This window comes from Poecilia reticulata, chromosome 3 (assembly GCF_904066995.2).
Source record: "Poecilia reticulata chromosome 3, P_reticulata-male-v2, whole genome shotgun sequence".
In the NCBI taxonomy this organism is placed as follows: domain Eukaryota; kingdom Metazoa; phylum Chordata; class Actinopteri; order Cyprinodontiformes; family Poeciliidae; genus Poecilia; species Poecilia reticulata.
Window position 1 is genome coordinate 18,421,820 of NC_088832.1, and position 14,260 is coordinate 18,436,079.

At 37.8% G+C, this 14,260-nt stretch overlaps 2 protein-coding genes across 4 annotated transcripts in view; both read right to left on the reverse strand.

Annotated features, from left to right (window-relative positions):
* usp47 (ubiquitin specific peptidase 47) overlaps positions 1–9,739 on the reverse strand; it is a 22,033-nt gene extending 12,294 nt beyond the window's left edge. The window contains exons 1-11 of one of the 3 annotated variants that reach the window (XM_008405310.3): positions 9,414–9,739; positions 6,507–6,563; positions 4,974–5,168; positions 3,133–3,249; positions 2,841–2,994; positions 2,657–2,753; positions 2,421–2,566; positions 2,211–2,290; positions 686–835; positions 464–559; positions 221–373 (exon numbers count right to left, since the gene is read on the reverse strand). In XM_008405310.3, the coding sequence (XP_008403532.2) occupies positions 221–373; positions 464–559; positions 686–835; positions 2,211–2,290; positions 2,421–2,566; positions 2,657–2,753; positions 2,841–2,994; positions 3,133–3,249; positions 4,974–5,168; positions 6,507–6,563; positions 9,414–9,458 (1,290 nt within the window). In that variant the 5' untranslated portion in view covers positions 9,459–9,739. Of the gene's footprint in view, positions 1–220; positions 374–463; positions 560–685; positions 836–2,210; positions 2,291–2,420; positions 2,567–2,656; positions 2,754–2,840; positions 2,995–3,132; positions 3,250–3,336; positions 3,443–4,973; positions 5,169–6,506; positions 6,564–9,413 lie in introns of those variants that run through there. The other 2 variants (XM_008405312.3, XM_008405313.3) reach the window with 2 other exon arrangements.
* Positions 9,740–12,192: 2,453 nt separating this feature from the next.
* On the reverse strand, positions 12,193–13,641 carry clec3a (C-type lectin domain family 3, member A). Its single transcript, XM_008405314.3, has 3 exons — positions 13,430–13,641; positions 13,241–13,327; positions 12,193–12,865 (listed from the first exon to the last, which is right to left on the reverse strand). The coding sequence occupies exons 1-3, from the start codon at positions 13,533–13,535 to the stop codon at positions 12,468–12,470; spliced, it is 591 nt and encodes a 196-aa protein (XP_008403536.1). The 5' UTR covers positions 13,536–13,641; the 3' UTR covers positions 12,193–12,467.
* Positions 13,642–14,260: the final 619 nt, after the last annotated feature.

Here is a 14,260-nt window from a genome sequence, read left to right on the forward strand (position 1 = left end):
GTGTGACTCGCGGTGGAGATAATCTATTTCGTGAAAAATAAAAGTAGAAAAATTGGGTCGTGCCAAGAGATGCACAAAATATCTTCGAATTGCTGTTACATCACGTTCCTCATCACATGCGTCAAGGAAGTAATCACATTTTGGTTCATCACCATAATGTTCACGATGCTGAGGGGCCATTAATCTAATCTGAATCGTCGAGAGTGACGGCTGCTCTCACCTCGTCTTCCACATCAATGAACGGGCTCATGTCGAGCTCCTCGGGGAAAGTCATGCGGTCGTTAAGCTTGATGCGATGCATAGTGGTGTAGTCAAAATCAAACCTTTTCAGCTGCAGCGTCAGCAGGTAGGGGAAGTGCAGAAACCTCAGACCCTGGGTTAAAAAAAAAGAGGCATCAGACGAATTCAGCTGCAGAACACTGTATTCCTTCCCAGCACCGCTTCACCTTTTCACTTTGCTCACCTTTCGGGCATCACATTTCTTTTTGCAGCGCTCACAGAAGTACTGGTTGGGGCCGTCCAAGGTTTCTGGCTGGATGAATGCCTGCAAAGCTTCTTCCTGCAACAGCATAAGAATTGCGTCAATTAAATTGAGATTAAAGTTGAAAAATTAAAAGGTTGTGACTTGTATCAAAATGAGCTTTAAGTAGCAGAAGCATCTGGAGCGTTGACAAGAAAAACCCACCACACTTCCGTAGGCCTGACTGGCTCCAAAGGGTCTGATCACAAGAGGGATGTCCAGGTAAGTGTCGATTCTCCAGCTCTCATATCCACACTCTAAACAACGCACATAATCCTTCAGCTTTCCCTGGTACAGCTGGTTGATCAGATCAGCCTGAGGATATGCAGAGGCATTATTTCTCCCTAACAATATTAATCTCCGAGCTACATTATAATGCAAAGAAAAGGACAACACTAACGTGTGAAGTAGCCTGATGGATTTGAAGAATGCATTGACCAAATTAACTCAGAACATAAAACGCTTGGTTTGTACATGGACCAGGTATGAGCCAGTGTGATAACCTTTCGTAAAAAGGTTACATAAAATCTTGGAATTTACACAAAAGTTCAACAAATGTCATACAAATAATGTATATTATTCAAATGTATACAGTAACAAAAGTATAACAAGTTCATATCGGCCAATTATTTATTTATTCTATCTGCTCAGATAATCGGCGTGCAGAAAGCTGCTGAACAGACACGCCGCTTGCAGATCACCGTTTATAAGTTTAAAAGAGCGTTACCCAACCAAGGGTAAAGTTTCCACATCACATCTTTTTGCAACTGGAAATATTTTTGAAACACCTGAATTTCTTTCTCTTTCATGAGTGAGGGAAGAAATGTTGAAGCCCTCTTTCAGACAGCTGACCACCAGTTCCTCCATACAACCAGAACTGCAGTCAGTCCGGCACTTTATTGGCAACACAAACTCGCCTGTTTGGAAATACTCCCAGTTGCAAAAAAACAAAATCAGAAGCAGTCATTGTGGAGAAAACTAAATAATCCCCATTTGTGTCTTTTATTAAGGGCGTCTGCAGGCAGACGCAGGCTGGCTACTTGAGCAGATAGTCCAACTAACTGATGAGCTGACGTCAGCTTGTTATGCTTGTTATTTAAAAAGAGCAGAGAGACACATAAGCTCCTCAAACGTATTTCTAAATAATTGTGTTTTAGTCCTAGTATTAAAATCAAAACAAATGTTGGAAACAACAAATCTAATCATCCTGATTTGATCAAATGTAATGCACAATTAATAACTGATATTTTTCTGGTGTTACAGTTCTTCATTTTAACTTTTTTGGTTGACATTGTGTAACTGTGGTGTCTTGATTCCCAACAAGACTATCTGCTGATGTAATCATAAATTAGCTGTAAAGAGGTATTACACCATTTTCCCCCTAACATCAAGAAACAAACAAGGCTGTAAATCATAAAATCTCTGTATAGATTGGCATTATAAATTACTTCTCAGTTCTACAATCTGTCTATTCTCGTTTTCTGTCATAAAAGAGTTACTTCATGGCATGCCTGTTTATTCCCACATCAGTCTATGTGCTGGTGCAATACTCAGCATGTCCAGACTATAAACAAAAGCCCAAACCCAGGGATTGTTTGCCAGTTGCGATTTTTCCATAGTTTATTTTGAATCTAAGGTCTGGAGCTGTTGGCTTCGTGTTTTGTTAACAACAACTGAGTAAACACTCTACCTGCTCTGTCTGCTTCCACTTCTGCTCCAGGGCATCGAACATGACCCTGCACAGTTCCTGGACGTCATGCTGCTGCCAGGCTGAAAAACAAATCCATAAAAAAAAATAGGGAAAAAAAGGATATTTAAGTCTGGAGCGCGAGAAGCACATGTTCTTTCACTTGCAAACCAACACATGTGATTAAAGTCACACAGGAGCACAAAAACTCACCCTCACTGCTATCCCACCCGAAGCTCCGAGTTACATCAGTCGTCTCAATCGCCCGCTTCTTACTGGTCTGCAGCAGAACAAAGAGCCTTTGCAGCTGGTAGGGGATGCTGGTGACGGGATCCTCCTCGGATTCCTCAAACTCCCAACTAAAGTTGAACAGATGTGAAAGGTTTTAAGCTCTGTGTCTCGCTAGCTACATAAAAAAAAAAAAAACAGATCAAACCATAGTTCCTTACTTGTAGAGTGCATTTCTGAACTCAGGAGTCATAAACAGTGTTTGGAGGAGACTGTTCAAATAGCAGGTCATTGCTTGGTTAACCAAGCCAACATAACCTGAGGGTGGACAAAGAGATAAAAGACGATACGTGCGTCAAGTCATGAACGAAACATTTTAGACCTTTGCCAGATGCCAACACTGACCAGTCTCAGATTTGCTAAGGATGGATGAGTAGGAGTACGATGGACTGCTGTAGTCACCGCTGCCGCCCGCGCTGCCGTCTCTTTGCAGGGGGCCGATAAAGCGCTCCTGGGAACTGTCATCCAGCCCGCTGCTATCTGCTGTTCCTGACTCATCCTAATAGCACAAACACCATGGAAATTTAAGAAAATAAAACTCAAACTGGGAAGCAAGTTCACAGTCTTTCCAATTGAAATGAATAAATCACATTAAATAGACACAACACAACAAATAAGTTTTGTTTTAACCGCTTACCGACGCAATCTGTGGTTGCTCTCCATCTTTGTCTGTAAGCTGGAGAAAATTCTTCTTACCGCCGGGCTCAAAGCTAGAATCAGAGAGGGACATCTCACTGTTGTGCTCCAGCGGTGCCTTGAGGGAAGGAAGTGAAACAAAAACCCAAGTTAATAAATCCAACACTAAAAGGTCTTTTACAAGCTTAATAAATAGCACACTTACAGCGGTCAGACTTCCTTTAAATTCATTTCCTACAAACTTCCTGTCTTGACGTGTGCAAAGGAAGCAGTTTGGAGCCAACATGTGAGGAGCACTAACGAGAAGTCTTCGAGAAGACGAGCTGAGGATGAGCGAGCAAGTGCAGCAGCAGAGGCAGTAGCTTAATCCACTGACCTACTCAGTGAGATAACAACAGGCACAGTGCTTGGGCTTTGGCCTGGGTCAGCAACAGGATTAGCTTGGGCTCATTTAAGAAAAGGTAATATAATGTACAGAAAACAACTGAACACTCTCGTCACCGACGCAGGACCTTGACTGTGTTTTGTTTTATAGTTTAAGGATTGAAATAAGTTATTTCCACTGCTTACTTGGGACTTTTTAAAAGATGAATTTTTGTAGCAGAGAGCAGTACAAAGGCAAACTGAATTTTGTAACTTTAATGGCACAAAAGAAAATGAAAACATCCATTTGCAGTTTTGATGAGGTTATAATTTAGTGCCACCGTCCAGATGGTCCAGATTATGTGTCATGAGTAAAGTATTGCACATCAGGAGGCACAAACAGGGGAGAATCTCTATTATTCAGACCAAAATACTTTATAAATACTGAGCATACTCATATCTGCTAAGGTTAAAAATAAACCATGGTTATTTTTGATACAATCAGGTGTATAAGGCAGAAAAAAACATGCTTTATTTGCTGCAATTCCTAATTTGTTTTAAGATAAATAACTCAAAAAGCTTTGCAAAACTTTTTCAAAGTAAGTTGAATTCGCTTGTTGCAAATGTGGCTCATTGTGCAACAAGCGACGTCAGGCGGGAAGCTGCAATAAAATCCTGTTGCATACAAACATTTAAGCATAGGGCTTACAAATAAAGTGAATAAAATTAAGAAAATTATTAAAATTGTGAAAATAGACATTTTTAAAATGTATGCAATTTTCCAGTCGCAGTACGAAAATCCCTTTGCTTGTGGTCTGTATTGACGTGCACAACAAAGCAGTGTAATCTGACGTTTTATATTAAATTCTAAAATTTTCCAGGAGTTTCATGATCTGCTTTAAGACAGATGTGGAGCTCTTATGCAAAGGAAGGGTGAGGGGTGGAGCTCCTAGGTGTGATGCCACGCTGCAGTGGGTGTGTAGCATCGGTTTTCCATGATATCACCACCTTAAATTATTAACATGGTGTGTGGATTGTTTCTGGATTCTTCACAGTCTTGACCAGTCCACCCATACCAACAGCAAAATAAACACCGTGTTTAGAGGAGGTTCTACTGATGCTGCCTGGCAATGCTAGATGACGAGACAAGTTGGGAAAACAGCCACACATTAGGATTTATTATGGGTCATATCAATAGATCAGCTTTTCCACAGCTAAAGATGACTTATTATTACGGCGTCTGTGAATTCTTGATGAAAGCTGTTGTTTCCTTTAGCCTCGCTAAGCGTTTGCACTTGTGTTGAGAAAAGTTATTCTTGTGCAAGAGCTGATGCTTTGGTGGTGGAAACACAAAGAACTGATACTCAGAAAGCTCTCGCACCAGTTTAGCAAAAGAAAGTTTGGCTGAAGCTCCTCCCCCACATTTATGTATCACACTGTCACACACCAGTGTTATGAAAATCATCTGATGTGTCTCACCATGTTTTGAGCGTTCCCCCAGGCGAGGTCAAAAGAGCCATTCACATATCCGGCTTTATGGGCAACGTCCTCGTAAAGTTTGGAGAGAGTGGTGGAAGCGGGCAGGTTGAGGGTCAGCCTCTCGTTGACCGTCTTCGCGCTGGTCGTGTCCTGAATTATGCACAGCACTCTGGGCTCCTCAGCTGCATTATGTATCTGAAAATCAAACAGAACTGTAGTTTTTGTACTCCCAGTAGCCTTTCTGGCATTGTATAGAACAGGTTAATTCATTAAAACTGCATCCAAAATGTTATGAAACATTCCAGCTCAAGAAGAACTTCCTGCCAGGACAGCAAGCGATACTTCTGGGTATAACGCAACCGCTGACTCATGCTCGATTCTGCTGTAAAACACACACTGTAATTTGTTTTTCAAGTGGAACAGGTGTTTCAAGAGGAAACCAGTCATACTGCTGACAAAACATCTTGCGTTGTTTTAATATTTTGTCGTGGCAAGCTCAGGTGATTTAAAGTCTAAAGACGGAGACAAAATCTCTCAGCCAACATGCAAAGAATTGACAAGACTTTAATTTTTCTTTATGGGCAATAGAGCGCTAATCGAATATTTACCTTTTTTTATCTGATTTATTTAGTTTAAATAAATCCACTCATTTTATCACTTTATTTTATCTGGGTGGATTTATTTAAACTAAAGGGACCAAACCAAACAGAACATAAATTCAAGTCAAATCTTTAACCTGTAGGCCTGTCACAATAAATTTTGTCATAATTTATTGCGATAAATGATAATATTGTCATTTTGAGACCATTTTCACAAAATATGATAAAAAATAATAGTAGAATATTAATACAAATACAGCCCCTGAAAAGAAAAAAAAAACTAATTTCTAAAGAGTATTTAATCCTGGAAGTGGAAAACATTTAAATGTCTAAAACAAAGTAACAAACTAACTGAAACAACAATAATTAAAATGTATTATGTAACCAAAATTGTGTTTCAAAATATATCATTCATTCAGCTTAGACAGAGAAAACAGGCAAAATGTCAGGTAGGACTTTAGTATAAACAAAAAAGTCCAAACTAATTGCTTTATACTGGGTGTAAAATGTTTGCAGCATTTTTCAAAATGCTAGCTTTTCAATTAAATTAACGGGGAGCAACTCTTTTATGATTCTTGTCCAAGTGGAAATTATCAGGCTCGTTTTAATTTATCATGCAAATAATTGATTTATTGCTTATCGTGACAAGCTTACTAACCTGATCCTGAAAAATTTGTTTGAAAGTTTCCAGCAGGATATATATTAACTTAGCAATACTTAGCAACAATAAACTGCAAGGGTGACCTGGCTGTAAATGTGTTTCAATTCTAAATTTTAAGATACTCTATTCTCTTCCTTGTTAATTTGTTTCTAATAATTGATAAATTAGTGCTGACTAAAACCGATTCTTTCCTTCGTTTGAACAATTGTTTAAATTTGACATACTTAATGCACTGCTGCATGCATCTACTCGACACCATGCTGCATCACAGACCTGCGAAATCCTCTTTATTTCATCAATAACACTCTGTCTGCAACTCCAAAACAAGCCCTAATGATATGTGGACACAGTTGGGATTAAAAGCAATTGAATGCATTTACAAGAAGCAGCACAAGATGGAAACACACCTTCGTGATTATGCTCAAAACTAACCAAGGCTAGACGTTGCAGATTTATAGGCTTACATTTACAAATAAATAAAGTTCTTAAATTATGTAAGGGTTGTAATTATGGGTATGTTCTCAAATCAGTCCAGTTTTTCCTGCTCACTCTTTGTGGAGTTTGTGATCTTGGGAAAATGTGACTGACCGGTCCTATAAAGAAGCTGCTTCTGACAACACGCGGGTGTATTATCAGATTAAAAGTTATTTTTACCATGGATATAATCACAAGGTGCAGACATGAAACCGCAGTGAGCACAAAATACTGGCAGTGTTACAGACCTAAGAACTGAAATTATTCACCTCCATGAATGAACCCATATTGTGATGTTAAAAACACTGCAAAAATCCACAGGACTAACTTTTATGAGCTTTATAACAATAACAGGTAAAATAATGTCAAATTTATAATTAAGTAACAGGTTCTTTCAACTATGTTAAGGAGAATCTGGGTGCTATCACCTAATTGTTTCTTCTTTTTTTCAAATACTTAGTCACCTATGCATATTTATGTTCATTTTAATTGTGTTAAACAGTAAAACAGGCCAGCTCTAGTTGTACAAACAAAAAATGTTCAGCAAAAATGTGTCATTTTTATTATCAATTTGCCAAACAGCTCAGTATTATGGAAGGCCTGGAAGAAACCTGCCAAGTTTAACTAAGGAAGCATCTGGAAGCCTCATATTGGAAAACTACTGCGGTGAATATTGTGTTTAAGCTGTTATTTGGCTCTTATAGTACGAGTAGCCACTCACTCGTTAAACCACCATGTCTCAAACACTTCTCTGTGTAAAAGAAGTGTTCATTGAGAAGAGTAGACATTACTTATTTACATTAAAACAGAACTTCGCTTAAATTTGCTAAAACTACCAATTCAGAGGTAAGAATCATGCCATCTATAATGGAGATCCAAAAAAGAGCAATGTTTTTTTTTTATCTCTATTATGGAGATCTGAACAGTTCTGAACAATGACTTTAAGAAAAACAAAGTCCTCTAATGAAGACTGGAAGCCATTAAAGTGTTAGAAAAAAGTGAAACTCATTGTTTTTCTATAGGAAAAAGGAAGTGAACCTCAACCATTACAAAACAGTTGGGCTTGACTACATCGTAGACTTAAGAAAACTTATAGGAGATTATTTGATGGGACAAAAGTTTTGGTTGTCAGGAATTGTGAAAGCTGAGCTAGGTCAGATTTAGATTCAGTGACAAAATCCATAAATACCCATCATCAATGAGCTATTTTTGTAAACCAAGCTGTCCGTTGAGATATTTCAGGTAAACAACAACTTCCTGGATTTACTAATGAAACCACCTTTTTACACCTGAGTTTACCAGGATGGAGCCAACACATTGTCTTACTATAACATTACAATTATAGCATGAAATAGTCCAAAGATTTATGGCGTGAATGCTATAAAATGTTATATAATTCAACAAAATAGGAAAATCTAGACCTTATTTTAAACAATGAATCGGATTTTTTCTTTACCCTTCATGTCTTTTTTGGTATTTGTTTACACTCTATAAACAGCGAGTAAAATGTCTATTCAGATATATCAGATATGGGATTTATGATCCTGGCTTTATTATTTTAATTTGAATGTATTATTTAAATCTACAAACTACAAGATTTATATGTTTAAAAAGAACTTATGGGGATCTACTACTGTAACTAAAACCATGTTTTATTCATATAATAACTTAAGCAAGTTAAAAAATAACTTAAGATACTAAAATAAGTTAAGAAATAAGTAGTTGATGGTTTTGCAGGGCAGGTTGAATTTACAGGAAAAGAAGTTAGTGGAAGAGGCAATAAATATATGAATTTATGCCATCATTCAATGTGATTTAAAATCTAGCGGTATTTAAACCCTCTTGAAGACTAAAACCTGTAAGTTTTTCAAAGCCTGTGCAGAAACCCCGATTGCTGGCTACCAAGGCAAACAACACATTTCCCGGAACGCAGCAACAGCCATACTGAGTTAATTGAGAATATCAAAAAAGAAAAGGCACTTTATTTAGTACACTCTCATCAAAACGGCGATATATTCGCCCCCATTTTTTTAATATATATATATTTTGTGTAGGATTCTGAATTACATTTCTTAAACATTAAAGTTTAAACTCTAAATAAGAAAACTTCTACTGGATACAAAATATGTCAACTGAGACTAAATGAAAGTGAAGACGTATCGAGCGTGTATGACGGCATTTCTTTAAGTACCACTTTCAAGTGATTTCGACTTGCATTTTTAATTAAAAACACAAATTACGGTTGCTGCCATAAGTAAGACATAAAAGCTAACGACTTTAGCCACCTGCTAATGTTATGCAAGTTAGCCGACTAATGTTGACAAATTTGAAACTCCGTCTGAGCGGATAGCGTAATGTCAGCTACATCATTTAATACGGTTAGACGTCTCTGACATTTATAAATCAAAATATTCAAGGTAGATAACAAAATAACAGTTTTGCAAACGTTTTCGAATTCAATCGGTTTCAGCTGAAGCGAGATTAGCCGCTGTTAGCAGCAGCTAGCAGTGTCATGATATAGGCCGTTCAAGTCACGTCAAGCTAACTGTTAGCTGAGAGTTAGCCACAACCCGACACCACAAGATCACAAACTCTTAAAGTGGTGTCAAAGTTGCCACATTATTCATGAGCATGATCTGCAAAAGTAACAGATTTGATCCAGAGGCTGACTCCACGAGCAGGTCAGAGTGCTGTAGTAACCCTCACCTCTTTGGGTACGAACTGGTTCTCCTCGCTAGGCACCATTTCCATTTGTACGACAGTTTAGACAATCATCTATCCGGACAGGGATGTCATCGAAAAAACTTTGCGGCGGAAAACACAAACATGGTTTGTGTTCGGTTTGCAGTAAGTTTGAATGCTTAGGCACCAAAATAAAACTTGGCCAAAAGTTGTAGGCTTATTAAAGTGATCGCAACACTCTCGGTTACATTACTCAAGCACAAAGTGTCCTGCTATAAATGGAGAAAAATGGCCGGTGTTTTTACTCCGCGAGACTTCACTGGAGGAGCTTTGGCGTCACATTCCATCCAGACAGGCGTGCGTGATGTATGCGGACAAGATGACGTTGGTGAATGCCGACAAGTGTGTGCGGTTTTTTTGTTGTTGTTTATTTTAAATAATGCAAAAATTACATTTGGGTTTTCCGTCATGGCAGGCTGATTAATCACACCATTGTCATATTTTCGTTATTAATCAATGCCATCCCGTTTAGTAAAATATTACTCGGAGTTTAAATGACGAACTAAGTTTCATTTAAAAAAAAAAAAAATTAAAAAAACACATGATGTGAGCATTAGGCTGGTCATAATATTAAATTTTGCTGGAAGATAAATTGTTCCAGAAGTTATTGCAATAATATTGCTGTTTCGAGACCCATTTCAAGTAATAACGGCATCATAATGCAAAAAACACATTGTCAGAAATCTTTAACTTCTAATGGACTTTTAACACTGTAACTGAAAGATATTTAAAATATCCAAAACAAACAAACAAAACAACAGCAACAACAAATAAAATGAATTATTTAGTCTCTCTAAAGAAAAGATCTAAATGAGACCAAAACACCAAACTGAAGACTTTAGTTTTCGGTAGAAAGAAAAAAAGATCAATTTATTGAGCTTGCTTTAATTTATGATGCAATTTTTTTTGCTTATTTCGACAGGCATGCTCAACATGTGGTAACAGTTTGCTTTAGAGACAGCCCTCATGCTAACATTAACCTTGTACCTAAAATAAACATTAATTTTGGATTTATTAGTTATGTTTATCATATTGAATGGATTAAGTCAATGTAAATCAACATGCTACTGGCAGCATTTAAGCCAGCCTCAGCATTTTGGCTAATTTTAATTTACACTAATATTAGCACACAATAGAGTAATTTTTGTTAGTTAACATGCTGATAACCCACATGCTACTGCTAGAGTCAACATGCTACTCACTCTACATGCTAATGATTGCTTTCATGCTAACATTAGCTTTGCACCTAAAATTTAGAGTTAGTGAACATGCTAGCGATAACCTTCATCCTTCTGGTGGTATCAACATGCTAGTAACTCAATATGCTAATGATAGCCCTCATGCTAACATTAGCCTTGTAACTAAAATAAGCATTTTTGCTATTTTTTTATTTATTAGCTATGTTTATCATACTAAATGAAGCAAGTCAATGTAAGTCAACATGCTGGTGACACATTCTACTGACAGAAGCTAACCTTAGCATTTTAGCTCATTTTAGTTTATACTAATGCTAGCATACTGACAGGAGTTAGTCCATGTTAGTCAATATAATAACGATACTCCACATGATATTAAGTATTTTTTACTTGACCTTACTATTGTGACAAATTTTCAGTGTTAGAACAGAACACTGGGTTCCAACCGAAATGTTGAAACCCAGTGTTCGAAACACTGTGGCAGTGCAAAGGCAGGCCTCTTTTAAATTTCTTCCAAAATGTTCTGTTTTTTATTGTGATGCTAACACCCTACCCTAACCAGAACTATTTTGGTTCTGATGGAGGTCTGCTGCACAGACTTCACAAAGGGAAGTCATTTTAACAGTAGTGAAATAAATACACACACACCCACACACACACACACACGCATGCACACACTCAAAAACACTGAACCCAAAATGAACGCTGAGTTCATTGGACATTTTTTTTTTGTTGTTTTTGTAGGGAAACTGGAGTGCCCAGAGATAACCCATATAAGAATAAAGAGAACAAACACCACACTCACCGTTTACTGTACTGCTCACCTCAGAGCAACAGGGATGGAGGTTTGATAACAGCACATTTCTCTATGTTTGCCTGTTCTTTCTCCGTTTATTTGAGTTTATTTTTGGTGATGTTTCTCCCTACGTTGAAAAGAACAGTCATGTGGACTCTCGAGGCTGTTCTATTGAATCTGGCATTTGTTATTTAACTATCTACACAGATCAAGTGTTAAAAGGTGGACTCACTTCCCCCAAAAAAAAACTTTCTGTTATGAGAAATGGAAACGATAATATAAGTCACTCCAGGGAGCAAGCAGACGAGATTGATTCAATGAACTAAGACCAATAAGACGTAATATATCACGGAGATTACATTGACATATTTACATTTATTGCTGCACTTTTAAGACTGACAGCCATAAAACTGATTGAAAGTGATTTCCAATTTCGAAATCAAGATAAAGTTTATAAACAATCTCCATAATTGCTTAAACCTTTGATCTTCATGTTTTGACACCTTTTTAGTGTTTAGATGGGGTAAAAAGAGGATAGATGGACAATTTTATCCAAAAATATAACATTTTTGCATGTACAGGAAGGTCATTGATAGTAGAATTAACTATTTCTGTTTTCAGAAAAAAAACAAAATAAAAGTTAGTTTTTTTTACCAACAAACTTTTATTTATCAAAAATTGATCAAGTTAACTTTACACACCTGAAACCAGCATAAATTCACTCCAAAGAAATAAAGTACTGACAAAACAGTTTGACATGATTGTTTATTTAGTTTACTTTTTTCAGAATTGATCATTTCTTATGATATCCAGTCATTATAGTCCTTGGATCCTAAACAGAAAATTGCCGCATATTGTTTATCTCCAGAAAATCTTTCACTTACTTATCTTGTGTAGAGTTACTGCGTTTTGTTGAACCTTGGCAGCAGTAATTCAATATTTCTCGTGATTTGTTGATTTCCTGTCAATTAGTTAGTTAAAACCACAAACCCTGTATTTAAATTACCAGCAAGACCTCTGACTCCTTCAGGGAATGATATATTCACAGATATACTTCTTCAGGCTGCGGCATACCTCATCATACCACTTCCCCTGAGCAGTCAGGGAAAGAGCAACACAGCTCTCTCTTTTTGTCCCCGTCGGCTGCTTCTTGGAACGATCCCAGTTGAAGAAGCTGACTGGCATGCTGTTGACGTCAACATACTGGCCTTCCTTCACTATGTCTGCCACACCGATCCAGAAGTCCCTGATTCCTGGGCTGCTTCTCTTTGCGTAGTCCCTCACCTCATTGCTCTCCATCATATCTCGCGGTGTCGCAAGGGTTCCTCCCTGAGCGATGCAGTCTTCGTTTGCCTCGTGGTAATGTTTGGGCTCCTCATTTAGAAGATAGCACTTCCTGTGTGCTTTGATCCCCCGAAGACACACTGAAAACAGAAATAAGTTGCTTTAGAAGTGCAGCTAATTGCGTTGTGAATATATTTAACAAAATCAAAGCTGTTGCAATGTCTAACCTGCGATATCAGTAACATTTTCAAATTATCTGAACTAAATGTTATTCGCATCCGATATGAAGTTGGATATTGACTTTATGATTTAATAAATTATGTATGTTCTGCTGCCCTCTACTGGTGACAGAGAACACCAAGAACTTTACTTTTGAGCTAATCACCTTGTGTCAGAGAAATCTTAGGTAGCAATAGGCAGGTTATACATTCATTTATTGCAATACATAATTCTGAATGCAGCTATTGATTTTTAGCCATCTCATCTGTCAAGAAGGCATTCTGTGAGAGCATTACCTGTCTGCAACGCTTGCATCTCTTTCAGTAAGTTCACCTCCTGCCACAACTTCTCAATCTGGGCTTTCACATCCTCATCCTCTGCAGCTGCACATAGAAAACCAAGCAAAACAAAACAAAACAAACACGTCAGATAAACACTGATGCAGAAAACATCTTTTACAAAAGCTGTGTGACATGCACATCTACCTCCAGACTGCCGGGGTGAAACAGCTTTCCTTGTGCGAGATGGACGGCTGCAGCAGAGCAAGGAGAAACTCAGCGCAAGGAAGACAGGCAGGACCAGATGAGCCATGTCTGAGGCCAGGGGAACCTAGAGTACAGGACTCTGGAGCACAACCTCTGCTACAGCGAAGGGAGCTAAATATCCCACAGGCAGGTTAATATAGTGGCCCTCTGTCTGCCTCTCTGGGTTCTCTCTCTGCATTGGCTCCAGTGCTGTTTGTTTTTGTCAAAACATCATGAGGAGGAGAGGGTGGTGTCAAAGAATGATTTCCTTGTGTCTGGTTTATTTTTAGACAAATATTTACTTGGAACAAGGTACTCTAAGCAGCAAACTAAACAGACATTTATTGAACCGCTTCCCTGTTACAGAGTCCCCCCATTTCTCTTAGCTTTGGACAGACTTAGCAGTATCTCAGTCTGGAGGGAAAGTAGAAAAAAGACGGGGGGGATAGGGGGGCGGGGGAAGCTGTTTTTTTTTCTTTTAAATCTTTCTTCATAGTCAGAAGTTTACATACATTTCCTTAGTATTTGTTAGCCTTAAAAGTGTTTGAGTGTAAAATGTTTTGGGCATCATTCTAAACTTCACATCGTTTTTCTGGGATTTTGGACCATTCCTCTAACGCATGTTTGAAGGCCTCATTATTCGTACACAGCTTCAGTTCTGCCCACAAATCTTCTTTGGAACTGAGATGATCAATTTCTGATCCAAAACATTGACTTTGTTTTTGAAACTAATGGCCAAAATGCTAATTTTGTTTATTTAATACTTAACTAGTAAGAGATAATACATATGAT